The sequence below is a fragment of the Helianthus annuus genome, chromosome 4, assembly GCF_002127325.2.
Source record: "Helianthus annuus cultivar XRQ/B chromosome 4, HanXRQr2.0-SUNRISE, whole genome shotgun sequence".
NCBI lineage: Eukaryota > Viridiplantae > Streptophyta > Magnoliopsida > Asterales > Asteraceae > Helianthus > Helianthus annuus.
Window position 1 is genome coordinate 169,091,421 of NC_035436.2, and position 22,915 is coordinate 169,114,335.

The following is a 22,915-nucleotide window of genomic DNA, read 5'->3' on the forward strand; positions in this document are numbered from 1 at the left end:
ATTGTTACACCTTGGGAGGTTCCCTCGATAACCACCCTGACTGCCCGAAGATTGCTGACTAGGGCTCTGATAGTTGTCAGTCTTTCGCTGCTGCACCTGAGACTGAACTGAAGCTGAACCTTTGCTGGAATCCCCTCCCATTTTCTCTTGTTGTCACTAGGGGTAGCAGGAGTAGCAGAAGTGGTAACGGTAGTAGTAGCGCTGATGCGCTTAGGCAGCCTGTCTTGTTCCATTGCCTGATCCATGAGGCGATGAGCAAGGCGCTGAATATCCTGGATGTTAGCAAGGTTGGCCGATGTCACGTGGCTTTGAATTTCTGGTGCCAACCCCTTGAGATACAACTCAATGCGTCTGATAGGAGGGTCCACCATAGTTGGACACAGAACGGCCAGCTCGTTTGACCTTTTAGTATATGCTTCAATTTCCGACCCAGTCATCTTCAAATGAAAGAACTCCACTTCTAACTTGTGGATGTCGTCGCGTGTGCAGTATTCCCGTTTAATCAGCTCCTTGAAATCATTCCAAGGAGTGGCATTAGCAGCTGCCAATCCTAAAAGTTGGACTTGCGCATTCCACCAAGTCAGCGTGATTCCTTCCAGTGTGCCAGTGGCGTACTTCACCCTGCGAGCCTCAGGGCATTCACACATTTCAAACACAGACTCGAGCTTTTCAAACCAATGGAGGAGTCCCACTTCTCCCTCCGTGCCACTGAACGTGCTTGGACGACAGTCCATGAAATTCTTGAAAGTGCAAACAGGTGGCTGAGCGTGTTGACCTGTTGTGTATAAATAGGGCAAGGTTAAACACAAGAGTTGGTTTAGGAATGTAGGATCTAAAGATCCTAGTGTGAGTTACGACTGCAGGGTATACCTCCTGCTTGTGCAGCTGCAAGTGCCGCAGCAACTTGTTCGTTGATGAGAGCCGTCAACTGGGCTTGAGTCAAGTTAATACGTCCGGCCATGATCTTCATAGCAAATATAACATAAGTGAGAGAGGTTCGCGAATAGTTCGATGACAAAAGAGAGTAAGCACACAAGTGTTCTCAAGCAATAACGAATAGTAGGCAATGTAATCTAAGCATACCACGAGCAAAGTTCTATGTAATTCTAGCATGTAGGCGATAAACATAAACCTTATTACCTAGGATGTTGAGTCTTGCACGTGGAGCGAGGCGTCGTTGTGGATCGTTGAGCACTGTACTGGTTATAGTCTGGTTTTAATAAAAAACGTTTTTCCCTTATTAAAACCGAGTTCTCTATAACCAATGGCTCTGATACCAATCTGTCACACCCCCAAAATCCACACGCGGAGTACTACCGCTTGGGAGCGTGACTGACCAGGATCAAGCCACCAATCATATAGAACAATATAAATAGTAAAAGTAAATGTAATTTTACCAAACCAATCCATATGAAAGGTGTTCAAAACATAAGTATAAATTCAGCGTTTAGCGGAAGCATATGAGTAAAAGCCCAACATAAATAAAATATGTAATGTCATAATGTTTAATCAAAGCATTCACGATCCTTGTCCACAACGACCGCGCCTCCCAGTGCAAGCTCCATGTATACCTAACGACCTGCAAGGCATGTAACAGAGAGTCAACAACTAGTTGAGCGAGTTCACAGTAAGTAAGTTCGTAATAGTAAGTATGTTTCGTAACGTGTGGCTCTACTAGGCCGATAGTATGTTCTATTAGTGGGGGCTTCGCATGTTTGCTTATACACTAGACTATTTGTAACCATAAGTGTTCTTCTTAACCCGAGAACAGTAGTACGTACAAGGTTTACGTATGTTTTACGTAAGTGTCCTTCACAAACCGAGGACAGTGGTACGCGGAGGTTTACATAGGTTTTACGTAAGTGCCTGTCACAATCCGAGGCAATAGTGAGTATAAGTTTACGTAGGTTTTACGTAAGTGTCCTTCGCAACCTGAGGACAGTGATGAGTACAAGTATACGTAGGTTTTACGTATGTATCCTTCGCATCCGAGGACGATGGTAGATAGTCTAGTAACAGTGTAAGTACAAGTATCTATTCAATCTCATTCCTTCAATCCCATTCCCAAACCCCGGGAATACCATGCCTTGGTAAGAGTGTGAACTCACCTTGGTTTGCTCGGTTTGTTATTGCTTCTAGTGTTAAATAAATGATTAGGTCCGTTACACACGACCTAGTGTACATTGCACATAAACTCGATGTAAGTGTTCACGTTTAATTAGGGTTTACAATTCCTTGATGTCCAAACAACTGTGTTTCGTGTGACAATCGTGTACAGAATGACGTGACATAGAGTGCACATACATACAGTATCATATAGTAACATATACAGTAACATGCAGTCAGTGGCATACCGTAACACTTATGAACCAAACAACAACCTCGGACTCTTTAATGATTGAAAACTCAGACCACGTGTTGTTTACAAAAACTCAGACCTTACAACATCATTAAAAATCTGGACCATGCATCATTACTAGAAATTTGGATCATGTGCTCAATCAAAACTCAGACAATACATTATTCATGAAATTCGGACCTTACGGCATTCCATAAAACTCAGACATGTTGTGCCTCAAGTAAACTCAGACTATACAAGCAACACAAAACTCAGATCACACATATTACTAAAATTCGGACCCAAGCATCCTCTCAAAACTCGGACCCATACATCACCTTGTAAAAGTCGGACCTTGTTTACCCTAAACAAAACTCGGACTATGCCTTCCCCCTTACACAAATTCGGACACCACACAATGTCATAAAATTCGGACCCTTTCAAGCATATAAAATTCGGACATATAAAGCATATCATTCAAAAGTCGGACTAGGGTAAAACTCGGAATCATGTTCATTTATATAACTCGGACCCTATAGTGTTTAATCAAAACTTAGACTATGCATCTCAAATAAAATTCGGACTTTGTGACTTCACAAAACCCTGACACAATTCTCTGGACTAAAATCATGCGAGTATTCAAGTTCAATGTAACAGTTACGTTCTTCGATCAAGAAACCCTAATTTCATAAATTTGCATTACAGTAATCTAATCATCAATCAAACATCTCTATCATAACAGGCATCTTAGTGTCAGGCAAGTGATTACACAACTAATCATATCCATTTCACAATAATCAGAATCAATCAATAAACACAGAACTATTGTATGTAGAACTAGGGTTTTGCATGAATCACATAATCAAGGATTAACAACAAACAATCATTAAACGTTTACCTTAGATTGATTCTAGATGGATTGGAAGATCAAGATTGATGCAAGAGAACTTGTGTAGCCAAGAATGATAGCCAAGAATGATGTGAGAATGATTGTAGAGAGAATGATTTGAAGTGACATATGATTGAAATTGGTGAGAATGATTTAGGGTTAAGGGGTTTTGTTATTTTTCATTACTATCACTAAACACCCCTAAGTATCATCCTTTACACAAAACACACACACCACATATAATTTACAGTTTCATCACCAAGTTCATGTATTTGTCAAATCATTCGTAACATAACACATAACCATGCAACAATCACAATACACTTTATCAAATCACAACGTTTACAGTTACAAAGCAACAAATTGTGTAAGTAAGCAACTAGACAAACAGTTAACGTGCAATAAATGCGAAAGTGGAATCTCGGAAACTCGAGTTGTCACAGCTTACACCCACGCGTATGTCATTGTCCTTGGCCGACCGCTCGGTCAAGTATCCTCGTGGAGTCATAGAGAATTTACTTGTTAAGGTAGATAAGTTCGTGTTTCCCGTAGATTTCGTGGTTCTAGATATGAAGGTCGACGAGAGAGTTCCGATCATTCTTGGCCGTCCATTCCTTCGCACCGTAAAGGCAGTCATCGATGTCTTTGACGGTAAGATTTCACTTCGTGCGGGCAATGAGATAGTCACCTTTGAGATAGATAGAGCCATGCAACACCATAGTGGTAGTGATGATTCTAGTGGTCCATGTCACTCCGTTTACTTTCTAGATTCTTTCATCTCGTGCGTTGATAGGTGCATAGATTTCATTAGTAGAGCCGATCTAGTTAGTGAGGGAGTAGTTGAAGAGGAATTGGTTGATGAGGGTGAAGAGGTAGATTTGACTTGGGTTCCCGAAACCTTAGAGCTTTGTGAGATTAAGGAAGAGAGTGAGAGTAAACCCATAGATACTCCACCCCTAGAGATTAAGGTCCTTCCGTTACACCTAGATTATGTTTTCTTAGGAGAGAATTCGAGTATGCCCGTCATTTTTTCTTCTAAATTGACGGAGGAGGAGAAGAGGAAGTTAGTTGAGGTGCTAAAGGAGCACAAGGAGGCTATTGCTTGGAAATTGTCCGACATTAAGGGGATTAGCCCCACTTTTTGCACCCACGGTATTCTTATGGAGGATGAGTTTAAACCGGTGGTGCAACCTCAAAGGCGCCTAAATCCCAACATGAAAGAGGTAGTTAGAAAAGAGGTGTTGAAGTTGATGGAAACCGGTTTGATTTATCCCATATCCGACTCTTCTTGGGTGAGCCCTACTCAAGTCGTCCCTAAGAAGGGGGGATGACTGTTGTCGTGAATGAGAAAAACGAGCTCATCCCTTCTCGTACGGTCACCGGTTGGCGTGTGTGTATTGACTACCGCAAGCTCAATGACGCCACCCAGAAAGACCACTTCCCACTCCCATTCATCGACCAAATGCTAGAGCATCTCGTGGCGCAACAATTCTATTGTTCCTTGATGGTTTTTTCGGCTACTTCCAAATCCCCATCGCGCCGGAAGACCAAGAGAAGATAACCTTTACATGTCCATATGGCACGTACGCGTACCGACGCATGCCGTTTGGATTATGTAACGCTCCGACTACATTCCAATGATGTATGATTGCCATCTTTCAAGACATGGTTAAGAGTTCTATGGAGGTCTTTATGGATGATTTCTCGGTCTATGGCAATTCATTTGATCAATGTTTAGGTAATCTTGAGAGAATGATGAAGAGGTGTGTTGAGACGAAGTTGATGCTTAATTGGAAAAAGTGTCACTTCATGGTTACGGAGGGGATTGTTTTAGGGCATATGATTTCTAAAGCCGGTTTAGAGGTAGATCGTACCAAGATAGATACAATTAGTAGGCTCCCTCCACCGACTAGTGTTAAGTCCATTCGTAGTTTCTTGGGTCATGCAGGCTTCTATAGGCGCGTTATTAAGGATTTTTCCAAAATCACTCGCCCCGTGACTCGACTCCTTGAGAAGGACGTCTCGTTTGTCTTCGATAAGGAGTGTCTTCAAGCGTTCGATTTCCAAAAAGGAAAACTCGTGAGTGCACCCATTCTTGTATCCTTCGATTGGAGCTTACCCTTTGAGCTCATGTGTGACGCAAGCGACTACGCGGTCGGGGCGGTCTTGGGTCAAAGACAGGAGAATCACTTTCACCCGATCTACTATGCGAGTAAAACCCTCAATACGCCCAAGAGAATTACACTACAACCGAGAAGGAACTTCTATCCGTCGTCTTTGCTTTCGATTAGTTCCGTTCATACCTTGTTCTTTCAAAGACCATAGTTTTCACCGACCATGCGGCTTGGCGCTATCTTTTCCAAAAGAAAGATGCTAAGCCTCGTCTTATACGATGGATCCTCCTTCTTTCCGAGTTTAACATAGAGATTAGGGATAATAAAGGAGCGGAGAATGTCGCGGCGGACCATCTTTCGCATCTAGAGGATCCTAGTAGGGAGGAGATTCGTGAGGAGGCGATAGGAGATAGATTCCCTCATGAGTCCATCGATTTTGTTACGGCGGAGAATGAGGGTTTGTCATGGTTTAGTGATATAGAGAATTATCTTGCAAATGGGTATGTGATGAAGGATATGAATGCCCAATAAAAGAGGAAGTTGTTTAGAGATGCGAGAAAGTACATATGGGATAACCCTTACCTTTTTAGGATAAGAGGCGACCATATTCTTAGGAGGTGTGTTAGTAAGGAAGAGGGTTTAGATATTCTTAGGCATGTGCAGGGGTTGACGTGAGGTCATCATGGTGCACACATTACCGCACAAAAAGTCTTCGATTGCGGTTTCTTTTGGCCTACGGTATTTGATGATGTTACTGAATTTGTTATGACTTGCGATGCTTGACAACGCACGGGCAATATCTCATCCAAGAATGAGATGCCCCAAACTCCTATTCAAGTACTCAAAATCTTTGACGCATGGGGAATAGACTTTATGGGGCCTTTTCCTCCTTCGAGTGGGAATAGGTACATCCTCGTGGCAATTGACTACGTTTCGAAGTGGGTGGAAGCTCAAGCTTTGCCTACAAACGATACCCGAGTGGTGGTGAGATTCTTGAAGAACTTGTTCACGCGTTTCGGTATTCCTAAAGCCCTTATTAGTGATAGAGGAACGCACTTTTGTAATGCCGTGTTGGAGAAGGCATTGGAGCGATATGGAGTTACTCACTGTTTGTCTACCGCGTACCATCCATAAACAAACGGTCAAGTAGAGAATGCGAATAGGGGAGTGAAAAGGATATTAGAGAAAACAGTAGGAAAGAGTCATAAGGATTGGTCGGATAAACTCGATGATGCTTTGTGGGCATTTCGCACCGCCTGCAAAACACCCTTAGGTACCACACCGTTCATGATAGTCTATGGCAAAGCGTGCCATCTCTTGGTAGAATTGGAGCACCGAGCGCTTTGGGCTCTTAAAACCGTGAACTTAGATCTTACTCCAGCGGCTAGGAAAAGGTATTTCCAAATCCATGAGTTAGAAGCCCTTAGAGATACGGCGTATGAGCGTTCTTGGAGTATCAAAGAGAAAACAAAAGCGTTACATGATAGGAAGATTAAGGGGTTGAAGGAGCTTAAAACCGGTGATCAAGTGCTTCTTTACAATTCGAAGTTTAAGTTGTTTCCTGGAAAGTTGAAGTCAAAGTGGACGGGACCGTATGTCGTGAAGGAAGTGTTTCCGCATAGTGCGATTGAGCTATACGATGAAGTTAGTAAGAGATCATGAAAAGTGAACGGCCATCGATTGAAGCACTACTTGGGTGTCACACCCCCAAAATCCACCTGCGGAGTATCACCACTTGGGAGCGTGACTGACCAGGATCAAGCCACCAATCATATAGAACAATATATATAATAAAAGTAATTGCCATTAAACCAAACCAAATCCATATGAATGGTGTTCCAAAACACAAGTAAGTTATCGTTGTTTAGCGGAAGCGTATAATCAAAACCCAACATAATTCAGTACGAAATGTCATAAGTGTTTAATAAGATAATCACGATCCAAGCCCCACAACGACCAGCTCCTCCATTTGCAAGCTCCATATACCTAACGACCTGCAAGGCATGTAACAGAGGGTCAACAACTAGTTGAGCGAGTTCACAGAAAGTAAATGCGTAATAGTAAGTTCGTTTGTATCAGGTGGCTCTACTGGGCCGATAGTACGTTCTATTGGTGGGGGCTTCCCACGTTGTATGACCACTAGACTACTCGTAACCATAAGTATCCTTCACAACCGAGGATAGTAATAAGCATAAGTATCCTTCACATCCGAGGATAGTAATGAGTATAAGTATCCTTCACATCCGAGGATAGTAGTAAGTATAGGTATCCTTCACAACCGAGGATAGTAGTAAGTATAAGTATCCTTCACAACCGAGGATAGTAGTAAGTATAAGTCTACGTAGAGGGTAAGTATGTGTCCTGCACAACCGAGGACAGTGAATAGCATAGGTATGTGTCCTGCACAACCGAGGACAGTGGTATGGTAGTCTAGTATTAGTGGCAATACGTATCTATTCCATCTTATTCCTTCAATCCCATTCCCATGCCCTGGGAATCCCATGCTTAGTAAGGGTGTGAACTCACCTTGGTTTGCTCGGTATGCTTAACTATTGGTGCACAAACAATTTAGTCAAATCCTATACACACGTATACCAACTGTTCAGTATTCACATTTAGTCACATATTTCATCACAAGTTGCATTCATTCGATATACCCACATAATATCATGCGACAAGTAATAATTGATCATGAAACATACTTAACCATAGCATACATCAAAACCATTACAGGCACTAAACACTTGAGTCACATGGAAGTTATATCACATAGAAATAATGCATCAAACACCCTTACAGTATTATTCATCATAATATTATCTACAAGTATTCAAAACTCAGACAAGAAGTGTGGGGGAGGGCTTCCCTGCTTAAACTCGGACATGGAGGGGGTGGGTTTTCTATCACAAAGTCGGACAAAGGAGGAGGTAAGAAACTCGGACCCCATGTCCAACATAAAACTCGGACCAGAACACTTGTAATAAACTCGGACCATGTCTTCATTTAATAAACTCGGGCATGCTTTCATTTCACAAGGTCGGACAAGGATTCTAAAGCCCAAAACTCGGACCTATGCCATGTTTAAACTCTGACCATGTTTTCATTTAATAAACTCGGACCTAGTGTCCATCAAGTAACTCGGTCCACAAGTAATTCATTAAACTCGGTCCACACTTCCATTCATTAAACTCGGTCCACACTCCCATTCATTAAACTCGGTCCACACTTCCCTTCATTAAACTCGGACCATAAGAGTGGAATTTAAATCTCGGACTAACACATTCACAAAGCTCAGACTAAAACAAATCACGATTATATCAGTTACGTTTTCTATCATACGAACAGGAAACCCTAACTTCAATACGTTTGCATTACACTGATCAAAACAATAATCACAATGCCTACATCTCACGCATCAAAATCATCAAACACTTGATTCTATGACTAATCATCTTCTTAACACAACAATCAACATCAATCAAAACACAGAAGCACCATGTGGAAACTAGGGTTTACATGAGTTACAAGAATTAAGCATTGCTAGCAATCAAATGATCAATAAACAAATGATAACACAATTACCTTGGATGGTTCTAGAGAAAGATGAATCAAAATTGATGATTATCTTGTGCCAATGATGATGGTGATGATGATTGCTAGAGAAGTGAATGTACGTGCTTTGGTTTTTGTGCCAAATGATTAGTGAAATGGGGTTAGGGTTAAGTATGATTTAGCTTTTACTAATAACTCTTTACACCCTCCATTATTCTATTTTACAAGAGTGCACTATCTCAATTAACTTCACAGTTTCACCACCAAGTTATACGTTTGACAAGTATTTCACAATTTACACATAACCAAGCATGATCACACAATACACTTCATTGAACCAAAACGTTATATTGAATTAAACAACCAAACAACACATTAACGTGCAATAAATGCGAAATAAGAATCTTGGAAATTCAAGTTGTCACATTATCCCTAACTTAAAAGAAATTTCGTCCCGAAATTTGGTACGCACTCACTGAGGAAGCTAGGTAAGCTGTATTGTTCACTGGTTTTCCTGGGGTGTCACATCATCCCCCCGTTGATTTGGAATTTCGTCCCGAAATTCAGTAGTAGCTTCAGCCTCAGCAGTGGATGCATTGGTTCCGAATAACTGGGGGTACTTTTCTTTCATTTGGTCTTCGCGTTCCCAGGTGTACTCTGGGCCACGTCGGGAGTTCCAACGAACTCGAACAAGAGGGATTCTCTTGTGTTTGAGGACCTTAACATCCCGGTCCGTGATTTCAACAGGTTCCTCGACGAACTGCAACCGCTCGTCGATAGTGAGTTTCTTAAAAGGAACTATGAGAGTCTCATCTGATAGGCATTTCTTCAGATTCGACACGTGAAATACATTGTGAACTGCACCGAGTTCAGCTGGTAGGTTCAGTCTGTAGGCTACTGGGCCTATTCTTTCAGTGATTTCGAACGGTCCAACATACCGTGGATTGAGTTTGCCTCGTTTACCAAATCGAACCACACCCTTCCAGGGTGAAACTTTTAATAAAACCCGGTCCCCGACCTGAAATTCCAACGGCTTGCTACGCTTGTCCGCGTAGGCTTTCTGACGGTCGCGTGCCGCCGCCATGCGTTGTCGTATCTGCGCAATCTTTTCTGTGGCGTCCACTACAATCTCTGGACCCGTAATCTGACTATCCCCCACCTCTGCCCAACAGAGAGGTGACCGGCATTTACGTCCGTACAATGCCTCGAATGGAGCGGCTTATATGCTGGTATGATAACTGTTATTATATGAAAATTCCACCAAAGGGAGATGCTTTTCCCAGCCGTTGCCGAAATCAATGACACATGCCCGAAGCATGTCTTCAAGAGTCTGGATCGTTCGCTCAAACTGCCCATCCGTCTGAGGATGATATGCTGTGCTCATGTCTAAACGAGAGCCAAACGCTTTGTGCATCGCTTGCCATAGTTCTGAGGTGAATCGTGCATCCCGATCCGAAATAATAGAGGTTGGCACCCCGTGCCTCGAAACAACTTCTTTCAAGTAAATGTCTGCTAAGGTAGAAAACTTATCCGCTTCTTTGATAGCCAAGAAATGAGCAGACTTGGTGAGTCGATCAACGATCACCCAAATAGTGTCATTCCCGCGCTGGGATCTAGGTAGGCCAGTAACAAAATCCATGGAAATTTGCTCCCATTTCCATTGTGGTATCTCCGGTTGCTGAAGTAGGCCTGATGGTTTCTGATACTCGACTTTAACCCTTGCACAAGTCAAACACTTGCCGACGTAAGTTGCGATAAGAGCTTTCATGTTTGGCCACCAAGACGTTGTTCTAATATCGTGGTACATTTTGTCCGACCCTGGATGTACCGAGTAGCGAGACTTGTGCGCTTCATCCATCACAAGTTCGCGTAAACCGCCATAGAGTGGGACCCAAATACGCCCCGTCACATAATAGGCGTCGTCTTCCTTTTGTTCCATTCGTTGCCTTGAACTGCGTAAGGCTTCAGCCATGACGTTTTCGGGTTTTAATGCTTCTATCTGAGCAGCTCGTATCTGTGCAGGAAGACTGGACTGAATAGTAAGCTGTAGCGCTCGCACGCGCTTAGGTAGTGTGTCTTTCCGACTGAGAGCGTCAGCCACGACATTAGCCTTGCCTGGATGATACTTGATGGCGCATTCGTAGTCGTTCAGAAGTTCAACCCATCTCCGTTGACGCATATTCAAATCCTTTTGCTTAAGAATATGCTCGAGACTCCTGTGATCGGTGTAAATCGTGCACCTGGTACCGTACAGGTAGTGTCGCCATATCTTAAGCGCGAAAACAACAGCTCCCAGCTCTAAATCGTGCGTCGTGTAGTTCCGTTCGTGAACCTTGAGTTGACGAGAGGCGTAGGCAATAACTTTATCCCGCTGCATCAATACACAACCAAGCCCCTGTATCGATGCGTCACAATAAACCACGAAGTCATCTGTGCCCTCTGGCAATGAGAGAATAGGTGCGCTGCAAAGCCTATCCTTTAAGTACTGAAAAGCGGTCTCTTGGGAATCTCCCCAACGGTAGGTGACACCTTTCTGTGTCAGCATAGTAAGCGGCTGCGCGATCTTGGAGAAATCTTTGATGAATCGCCTGTAGTAACCCGCCAAACCCAAGAATTGGCGTATTTCAGTCGGTGTACGCGGTGCAGGCCAGTTTCTGATCGAATCAACCTTGGATGGATCGACATGAATCCCATCCTTGTTCACCACATGGCCTAAGAAGTGGACTTCACGAAGCCAGAAGTCGCATTTTGAAAACTTCGCGTACAGTTGCTCCCTTCGAAGAAGTTCCAAAATAAGACGCAAATGCTGCTCGTGCTCCTCCTGACTCTTGGAGTAAATCAAAATGTCGTCGATGAAAACGATAACGAACTTGTCTAGATAGGGTTTACACACCCTGTTCATAAGATCCATGAAGACTGCAGGCGCGTTTGTAAGCCCGAATGGCATGACAAGAAACTCGTAGTGACCGTAACGAGTTCTGAAAGCGGTTTTGGAGACGTCCTCATCCCGGACTCTCAGCTGATGATAACCTGACCTCAGGTCTATCTTGGAGTAGTAACTCGACCCTTGCAACTGGTCGAATAAGTCGTCAATGCGAGGAAGAGGATAACGGTTCTTCACCGTGACCTTGTTCAGTTCGCGATAATCAATGCACATTCTGAAAGTGCCATCCTTCTTTTTCACGAATAGTACAGGAGCTCCCCAAGGCGAAGAGCTTGGACGAATGAAACCCTTATCCAAGAGCTCTTGTAGTTGCTTTGACAGTTCTTCCAGTTCGGTTGGAGCTAAACGATACGGTGCACGAGCTATAGGTGCTGCTCCAGGAGCCAACTCAATCTGAAACTCGACTTGACGATGAGGCGGTAAACCGGGTAAATCTTCAGGAAACACCTGAGGGAAGTCACGTACAACCGGAATATCCTCCAGCTTCTTTTCCTTTGCTGATGCATCAGTAACAAGAGCCAAAATGGCTGTGTGCCCTTTACGTAAACATTTCTGCGCCTTCAAGTAAGAAATGATGCCAACCACAGCACCACTCTTGTCGCCTTGAACTTCGAGAGGTTCTTGACTACAGCGAGGAATACGAATAACTTTTTCCTTGCATAAGATCTCCGCGTGATGTTGGGATAACCAATCCATACCGATGACGACGTCGAAACTACCCAAAACTATGGGTATAAGATCAATCGAGAAAGTCTGACCCGCTAGAACAATACTACAACCCTTGACTACATGTGCGGCTTCTACACTTTTACCATTGGCTAGTTCTACGACGTGTTTGGTGATTAGGGGTGTTGGTGTTCGTTTTAACAATTTACTCATTTCCAAGGACATATAACTTGTATCAGCACCCGAATCAAATAAGACAGTAACATAAATATCGTCGAGAAGGAACTTACCCATAACCACATTGGGATCATTCACTGCATCTCCTCGACCCAACACAAAAGCACGACCACGAGCTTCATTGCCATTGTTGTTGTTTCCCCCGTTGTTGTTGTTGTTGTTCCCGTTACCCTGATTGTTGTTATGGTTGTTGTTGTTCTGGTTCCTGTTCAGCTGAGGGCAATGCCTTTTGAAGTGACCCTCTGCACCGCAATGAAAACACCCTTTGTTGCCCTGCTGCTGATTCTGCTGTACTTGGGGCTGCTGCTGATTCTGGTTCGCAGGTCGAGGGCTTCTACAATCTTTGGCCTCATGACCCATCTTGAGGCATCTTTGACAACGATCCCTATTACACTGGCCACTGTGATGTTTGTTGCAGGTGTTACACTTCGGGAGGTTTCCTCGATATCCTCCCTGTCTGTGGCTGCCTGAGGAGTGCTGACTGGGGCTCTGGTAACTGTCTGTCTTTCGTTGCTGAGCTTGTGACTGCACTGAAGCTGACCCCTTGCTAGAATCCCCATCCCATTTTCTCTTACTTTCACTGGGAGTAGCAAGTGTAGTAGAAGCAGTAGCGGTAGCAGTAGCACTGATACGCTTTGGCAGTCTGTTCTGATCCACTGCCTGATCTGTAATGCGGTGAGCGAGGCGCTGAATAGCCTGAAGGTTGTCAAGATTAGCCGATGTCACATGGCTCTGAATCTCTGGTGCTAATCCCTTGAGGTACAACTCGATGCGCTTGTAGGGAGGGTCCACCATAGTTGGGCATAGCACAGCCAGTTCATTCGACCGTTTAGTATAAGCTTCGATTTCTGATCCAACCATTTTCAAATGATACAACTCGTCTTCCAACTTATGAATGTCTTCTCTAGTGCAGTATTCCCTCTTGATCAGTTCCTTGAAATCATTCCAGGGTGTGGCGTTAGCAGCTGCCAACCCTAAGATCTGTACTTGTGCGTTCCACCAAGTGAGCGCAATCCCTTCAAGTGTGCCAGTGGCGTACTTCACCCTGCGAGCCTCAGGGCATTCACACATCTCAAAAACCGACTCGAGCTTTTCAAACCAGTGGAGGAGTCCAACTGCTCCCTCCGTGCACTGAACGTGCTAGGACGACAATCCATGAAATTCTTGAAGGTACACACAGGTTGTTGCTGAGCGGGTTGACCTATTGTGCACGAATAGGACAAAGTTAAACACATGAGTTAATGTAGGATCTAAAGATCCTAGTGTGCATCTATACTGCAGGGTATACTACCTGCTTGAGCAGCTGCAAGTGCCGCAGCAACTTGAGCTTGAACGAGAGCCTCTAGCTGGGCTTGAGTCATGTTGATTCGTCCGGCCATTGATCTTCACATCAAAGGCAACGTAAGTGAGAAAGGTTCGCGAATAGTTCGATGACAGAAGAGTGTAAGCACACAAGTGTTCTTAAGCAATAACAAGTAGTGAGCAAAGTAAGGTAAGCATACTACGAGCAAAGATCTATGCAAATTCTAGCATGTAGGCAATAAACATAAACCTTATTACCTAGGATGTTGAGTCTTGCACGTGGAGCGAAGCGTCGTTGTGGATCGTTGAGAGCACTGTTCAGGTTATAGTCTGGTTTTAATAAAAACGTTTTCCCATATTAAAACCAAGTTCTCTATAACCAATGGCTCTGATACCAATCTGTTACACCCCCAAAATCCACCTGCGGAGTATCACCGCTTGGGAGCGTGACTGACCAGGATCAAGCCACCAATCATATAGAACAATATATATAATAAAAGTAATTGCCATTAAACCAAACCAAATCCATATGAATGGTGTTCCAAAACACAAGTAAGTTATCGTTGTTTAGCGGAAGCGTATAATCAAAACCCAACATAATTCAGTACGAAATGTCATAAGTGTTTAATAAGATAATCACGATCCAAGCCCCACAACGACCAGCTCCTCCATTTGCAAGCTCCATATACCTAACGACCTGCAAGGCATGTAACAGAGGGTCAACAACTAGTTGAGCGAGTTCACAGAAAGTAAATGCGTAATAGTAAGTTCGTTTGTATCAGGTGGCTCTACTGGGCCGATAATACGTTCTATTGGTGGGGGCTTCCCACGTTGTATGACCACTAGACTACTCGTAACCATAAGTATCCTTCACAACCGAGGATAGTAATAAGCATAAGTATCCTTCACATCCGAGGATAGTAATGAGTATAAGTATCCTTCACATCCGAGGATAGTAGTAAGTATAGGTATCCTTCACAACCGAGGATAGTAGTAAGTATAAGTATCCTTCACAACCGAGGATAGTAGTAAGTATAAGTCTACGTAGAGGGTAAGTATGTGTCCTGCACAACCGAGGACAGTGAATAGCATAGGTATGTGTCCTGCACAACCGAGGACAGTGGTATGGTAGTCTAGTATTAGTGGCAATACGTATCTATTCCATCTTATTCCTTCAATCCCATTCCCGTGCCCTGGGAATCCCATGCCTTAGTAAGGGTGTGAACTCACCTTGGTTTGCTCGGTATGCTTAACTATTGGTGCACAAACAATTTAGTCAAATCCTATACACACGTATACCAACTGTTCAGTATTCACATTTAGTCACATATTTCATCACAAGTTGCATTCATTCGATATACCCACATAATATCATGCGACAAGTAATAATTGATCATGAAACATACTTAACCATAGCATACATCAAAACCATTACAGGCACTAAACACTTGAGTCACATGGAAGTTATATCACATAGAAATAATGCATCAAACACCCTTACAGTATTATTCATCATAATATTATCTACAAGTATTCAAAACTCAGACAAGAAGTGTGGGGGGGGCTTCCCTGCTTAAACTCGGACATGGAGGGGGTGGGTTTTCTATCACAAAGTCGGACAAAGGAGGAGGTAAGAAACTCGGACCCCATGTCCAACATAAAACTCGGACCAGAACACTTGTAATAAACTCGGACCATGTCTTCATTTAATAAACTCGGGCATGCTTTCATTTCACAAGGTCGGACAAGGATTCTAAAGCCCAAAACTCGGACCTATGCCATGTTTAAACTCTGACCATGTTTTCATTTAATAAACTCGGACCTAGTGTCCATCAAGTAACTCGGTCCACAAGTAATTCATTAAACTCGGTCCACACTTCCATTCATTAAACTCGGTCCACACTCCCATTCATTAAACTCGGTCCACACTTCCCTTCATTAAACTCGGACCATAAGAGTGGAATTTAAATCTCGGACTAACACATTCACAAAGCTCAGACTAAAACAAATCACGATTATATCAGTTACGTTTTCTATCATACGAACAGGAAACCCTAACTTCAATACGTTTGCATTACACTGATCAAAACAATAATCACAATGCCTACATCTCACGCATCAAAATCATCAAACACTTGATTCTATGACTAATCATCTTCTTAACACAACAATCAACATCAATCAAAACACAGAAGCACCATGTGGAAACTAGGGTTTACATGAGTTACAAGAATTAAGCATTGCTAGCAATCAAATGATCAATAAACAAATGATAACACAATTACCTTGGATGGTTCTAGAGAAAGATGAATCAAAATTGATGATTATCTTGTGCCAATGATGATGGTGATGATGATTGCTAGAGAAGTGAATGTACGTGCTTTGGTTTTTGTGCCAAATGATTAGTGAAATGGGGTTAGGGTTAAGTATGATTTAGCTTTTACTAATAACTCTTTACACCCTCCATTATTCTATTTTACAAGAGTGCACTATCTCAATTAACTTCACAGTTTCACCACCAAGTTATACATTTGACAAGTATTTCACAATTTACACATAACCAAGCATGATCACACAATACACTTCATTGAACCAAAACGTTATATTGAATTAAACAACCAAACAACACATTAACGTGCAATAAATGCGAAATAAGAATCTTGGAAATTCAAGTTGTCACATTGGGAGGGCCGATTGATAACACCGAGACGGAGGAAACTCCTCTCGAATACATTCCAAACACCACCGTTTAGCGTCTTGAGAGCAATCTCAAGTGTAGAGTTTGTATAGTTCGTTTTGTGTCGTTTTTGAGTCTTTTCGTACCTAACGGTAGTTTGTCATAGTGTGTCATGTCTTTGTTTTTGTGTGTTTAAGTATTTTTGTAGGAATCATAACCAACGAGGAGCGGATGGTTTTGGGAAGGTTGGGTGTTGGTGCATCCGTCTATCGTCTGCGTCTTGTATCGAGTCTTGTATATATCATGCTAGATCAGGGCACGAGAATCGAGAAATAGTGATTTAGAGAGATTCCGCTTGAAATGACAAGTATGCCATGTTCAAGCGAAATCACCTAAATGGCTAATTCCGCTCGAGTTTATCAACCGATTCCACTTGAGCTGTTAATGTTGATTCCGCTTGAAATGATTTTGTCATGTTCAAGCGGAATATGCTTGCCTATATATAGTGGCACTCAAGCGAAATCATTAAGTTGTTGTTCCGGTTTGCAACGAAGTGCTGCCGAAGTGTCGAATCGCTGTAAACGTCATTATTATCAATCAAACGACAATTTAAAGTGTAATACTTGCTGAATTAACCTCAGTTTCTTAGTTTCCGCCTCTGAAACTAAGATAAACTCTCATGATCGACTCGTTCGGGTCTGAAAACGATCCTACAAGTGGTATCAGAGCTCAGGAAGAAGAGTTCATACCAATTCAGCTGCATTTTCTGATTTCTACACCTTCTTTTTCTAAAATCAAAATTTTTCATGGATAAAATCAGCTGATTTTCACATATTGTGTTCGCAAACATGTTTTAAAGAATCCTTGAAAGTTTCAGCTTAAAATTCAATCTAAAACAGTTTCAATTCGTTATTCCGCTTCAAATACAGCGAGTAAAATATGACGTCAGTAGCATTTCGAGTTGATTTCGCTTGAAATCACGTTATTTCGCTTGAAATCACGTTATTTCGCTTGAAATTTGGGTCTTATTCCGCTTGAAAGTGAGATCCCGCTTGAAATATCAGTTGATTCCGCTCAAATCCGAGGTTCCGCTTGAAAGTTTCCGGGTGATTCTGCTCGAACTGAGATTTCGCTTGAAAATTTATTGTGATTTCGCTCGAACGGGGTATTTCGCTTGAAAATAGTGTGTCTTCAAGCAAAATCAGTTACATTGTTTGAACTTGGTATTTCGCTTCAAAGTGTATCCTGCTTGAACAAATATTTCGCTTGAACAGTCTGTTTTTAAGAAATTCTTGATATCCGAAACATGGACGAGGATTTTTATAACGCATTCGCTACCCCGGTTACCCCGATCACTATTGCACAGAACACGATGCTAGAAAACGAAACGGGGACTATGCAAAAACCGCCTAAGCTCATGAACATTGAGGAGTATCAGGGTTGGGAAGGACGGTTTGAAAACTGGGTACAAGCTAACTATTTAGATGCTTGGGAATGTGTTGAAACGAAGTATGTGAGACCGATGAATGACGATGAAGAGGTGATTGCTATCAAAGATATGAGTGCAGATGATAAAAGAAAATACAAAAATGAGAAAATGATGCTAAGTCTACTACAACAAGCTGTGAAAGAAGACATTATGGTCTTATTGCAACATAACGGAAGTTCTTATTCAATCTGGAAAGCATTAAGATCAAAGTTTGTTGGTAGTTAGGAAATGATCAAGAACAAAAAATCACTTTTGAAAAAGGAGTTTGATTTATTTCGAGGTTTGAAGAATGAGAGCACAAAGCAGATTATAGAAAGATACTTCAATTTGTTGGTTAACATGAGAAGGGTGAGTATCAACAAAGATAATGAAGAGTTGATTGAAAAATTAGCTGATGCATTGCCACATGAAACATGGGGAACATATTTGATGATGCTCAGAAACAAGAAAGGATATAACACGCTAACTTTGAGTAAATTCATTGAAAAATTGGAAGCTCAGGAGATGGAACAGATAAAAATTTCAAGAATGAAAGTGTTCAATGCTGAACAAGACATCGGTTTGTACTACAAAGCAGGGTTGAATGATAAAACAACCAACTTGTCACCAAAAGTTGAAACTGCATTCAATGCAAAGAACTCATCTGGAAGCTCATCAAAAGGATCAAACAGTAACGCAAGTTTCTCATCATTTCCATCATTTGATCCGAATGTTTCAACAACAAGAAATGGCAAAAAGCTTCAATGCAACATTGTGTTGAATATTGAAAATGATCAGGAATATTCTGAGGAGTTAGCTAAAAGCCATATGTCTTTGTTGGGAACTGTTCTTGAATCTTATGGTAGTTTTGTTGCAGGTCGAATCGGAAATCCAATGCTTACTAAGGAGGATTACGACCAAATCGATGCTGAAGAGATGGAGCTGATGGACATAAAATGGTGTTTGGCTAGCGTGTTGAGGAGAGCTGAGAAATTTAAGCAAATTACTGGAAGAGATGATCTTTGTGAGGCTAATGTTTCTACTTTGGGTTTTGATAAATCTAAAGTCACTTGTTTTCGTTGCAGGGAAAAAGGACACTTCAAGAGAGAGTGCACCAATCGCGAAGCAAGTGGAGCTCAAAATCCTTTCAACAACAATGATTACTACCGAAAGGCCATTTACCATCAAGTTGCTCAACAACCACCTCAACAACATCAACATCAAGCACAAACTGCACATGGAAGGAATGTGATTGAAGATTCTTCAAAAAGAGCTTGTGTGGTTAATCAAGAAGAAAGGAAGCCATCAACAGGGTTCAACTGGGATAAATATATTTCAACTGATGCTAAAGCATGTGTGATTGATCAAGATGACGAAAAGTTACCTGAAGGGTTTAGTTGGGAGAATTTTACTTGGGATGAGTATATTCCTGACCAAGCTCCTGTTCACACAGCTTTTGTTGCTCGTATTGAAGAAGATAGTGATGAAGATTGTACTGAATATTATGCAAAACAAATGGCACAACATCTGAAGATGATGGCAGAAAGTGACAGTGAAGATGAGAAAGCCAAGAAGAAAAAGAAAAAGGTAAAAACACCGGTTATCAGTGAAGATGAAGCAGTACCGGTAGTGAGAAGAAAAGTGAAAGAAGTTCCAAAGTTCAAAATTGATGAAAAAGCTGATGCTAGTGAAATGAAAGTGAACTATGAAACTTGTGTGATCTTGAAAAAGAAAAACAGTGAAATGATTAACAACATGAACAGATTGAAGGAATCTTATGATGTTCTGAACAAAGCAATGAACATATATAATGACACAAGTGAAGAGCAGGCTACAGCAATGAAGACACTTCAAGGAGCTTTCATGATTAAACAAAAAGTTGTGAACAATTACATCGAGAAGTGTGCTGCTTTGGAACAAAAGCTAGAGTTACAAAGAATTGAAACAGAAAGGGTTAATCGTTTGTTGAAAAGTTACTCATGTACTTCTTATGTCATTGACAAGATCTATCCTACTGTTGAAGGCATGAAGGCATTTGAAGAGGATGAAGTAACTGAAGAAAAGAATGCTGAAAAAGTTTCTGAAGAAAAGACTCCAGAGAAAAAGACTGAGAAGAAGAAAGACACTAAGAAAAAGGCTGACAAGAAAAATTCTGGTAAGAAACAAGGTGTCAGTTACAACAAGTGTCCACCCCCGCTGGAAAATGGATATTTGCCCAGAAATCCAAATGATGAAAGAGTCAAAAAGGCCACAAACTTACAGTGGGAGTTGGAGTTGTCAGTCAATTTGCCAGAAAGTATTGATGTCACGTTTACATCGTCTGACACTGATCAACAATCTCAATTGATGATGAAAGTGGTGGATCATGTGTTAGATAACGATGAAACTGAGGAGTCAAAGTCGGAGTCAATGTCGGAGTCAAAGTCTGAGTCTAGCATTCCGGGTCAAAATGAAAAACAGGGCAAAAGAGTTTATAGTAATGAATTCCTGTTATCAAAATCTAATTTGGATGATGAGACATTTAAAGTTGCATATACTTTGAATGATTCGGACAAATTATATTCTGATGAGGAATTTCCAATAAGAGGTGTCAAAACTGAAATGATAAACAAGGTTTTCAAGCTCACAGAAATTAATATTTCTGAAATAAAAGATTTAAATCTTACTGATAAACCTAAAAAATACACCTCAAGAGTGCAACAAAGATTAAACAAGAAAAAGGGTTATAGTTCTGGTTCTGGTTTTCAAAAGAAACCAAACTATAACGGTAATTTCAAAAAGAAAGGTCTTGGTTTTACTCCAACAGAAAAACAGAAAAATGAAAAATATGTTCATGATTTTAAATCAAAAATGACATTTGTTTGAGGTACATCATCAGAAGAAGAAGAAAAGAAAGCATTTTGGAGACAGTCAAATAGAGAGTTCCTTGCAAAGAAGCAAGAAGAAATGAAGAAAGCTAATCAGAGAAAGAAAACTCGAATCTGTTTCAAATGTGGTAGAATTGGACATCTTGCAGTGAACTGTTTGCAAACAATTCAAACCAAACAGGGAGTTTCCAAACTTAAAGAGAAAGTGGTTGAGTTTGAACCGCCAATTGACCGAACCAAATTATTCAAAAACTCAAAATTCGAAATTGGTGAATGTTCAAACAAGTTTTACAAGAAGAGAGCTAAATCTAACAACCAGAAATGGGTGGTTAAAAAGTCTGTTGATAGCTCTAGTGATGATTCTGATAAGTCAAAATCAGAGGAGCTATCTTCTGGCGATGAATCTGATTCCACAAAGTTATAGGAGCCACAGGTTGAGACAAATGATGAAAAGTCAGTTCCTACTGTGGATGATGATAATTTTCCACCACTTCGGACTGAAAATTTTAAGAAGAAAATTGGTAAAGTGGAAATTTCAAACCAATTTTATGATGATAAAAAGGTTTTTGATGTTGAAAAAGCCTTTAACCCCAAGGTAAAACATATCTTTGGTAAGATGATTGATCAAAAAGTCAATGGGGTTAAAGAGTTCTATGAGAAAAAGAGGGGAGGTAAGAAACCGAGTGTTGATGACTCGGTAACACCCAAGGCTGGTCAGGCTTGGGTGGATATTTTCTTTGAATAGAGAAAACCTGACTTGCCGGAGCTCCCAAGTTGGTAATGTGGAGCATGAATCGGCATCTTTCTTGAAATTTAAAAAAAAAATTAAATTGAGAAGTATGAATTGCCGGAGATCCCAAGTTTGTAATCGTGGATCAGGAATCGGCATCATTCTTTGTATTTGATTGTTTTACGTACAAGTGGTAAATCAGGGACATTAATTTGTACTTGATTTCCTACAAGTGGTTGAAGACAATATGATGAACCACATCCCCATCCCTACAAGTGGTAAAATCAACGAAACTTATTTTACAGAAAAACCATTTTGGTTAAAACAAACTTAAGTGTTTTGAAATCTAAATGGGAAAATAGTTTGTTGAAAGGGGGAGTTCTAATTGTTTACGCCTAGTGGATGGTGAATCGATGCGATTTAATATCGGTTGTCAAGTTCTTGTATAGTTTGTTTTCAAATTATTTTAAATGTGTTTGCATTTTAGGGGGAGTAAAAATTTCAGAAAATTCAAAAACATTAGAAAATTTGAAAAAGAAAAACAAAAACATGATAAAACCAAAAACGAGTTTTGTTGTCAAATAGAGGAAATGATAGTACATCAGTGGACTGTCACAACACGCTAAAGAAATGTAAAGTAAAAATGTGATAAACAATCTCACTGTGGATATGTCAGTAGGTTTTTGCACATTTAGTAGATTGTAACGAGATATAAACCTAAAAAATTAAAACTTGCTTATATCGTGGGGAACAATTTCTTAGATATATGGGTAACCCCCGAAATCTTGTTTGAAAGGTACCTCTTTCTGAGATACTAGGTCTTTATGCTCAGTGATATCTGGGGTATTATCCCTTATCCCGGGACTTCTGCTGAATGGAAATTCTGACCTAGTCCCCGTATAATACTTTCTGCAAAATGCTTGAAACATAGCACAGCCCTCAGCAAAATGATGAAACAATAAAATTGATAATCATTGCTGTTGTAAAAAGATCCTCTAAAGGGGACCCACCAAAAGTCGAAGTCGTCATCTCTCTGCTGAACGGAAGTTCTGACCTGAGCTCTCACGGTCTTCGCGATTTAACCCCTTTACAGATATCATCTGTGGTATATTCACTTGTAAGACTGAATAT

General features: G+C 41.2%; 1 protein-coding gene across 1 annotated transcript; it reads left to right on the forward strand.

Annotated features, from left to right (window-relative positions):
• The first annotated feature begins 6,628 nt into the window (after positions 1-6,628).
• On the forward strand, positions 6,629-7,003 carry LOC110928399. Its single transcript, XM_022171414.1, has one exon. The coding sequence runs from the start codon at positions 6,629-6,631 to the stop codon at positions 7,001-7,003; it is 375 nt and encodes a 124-aa protein (XP_022027106.1).
• The last annotated feature ends 15,912 nt before the right edge of the window (positions 7,004-22,915 follow it).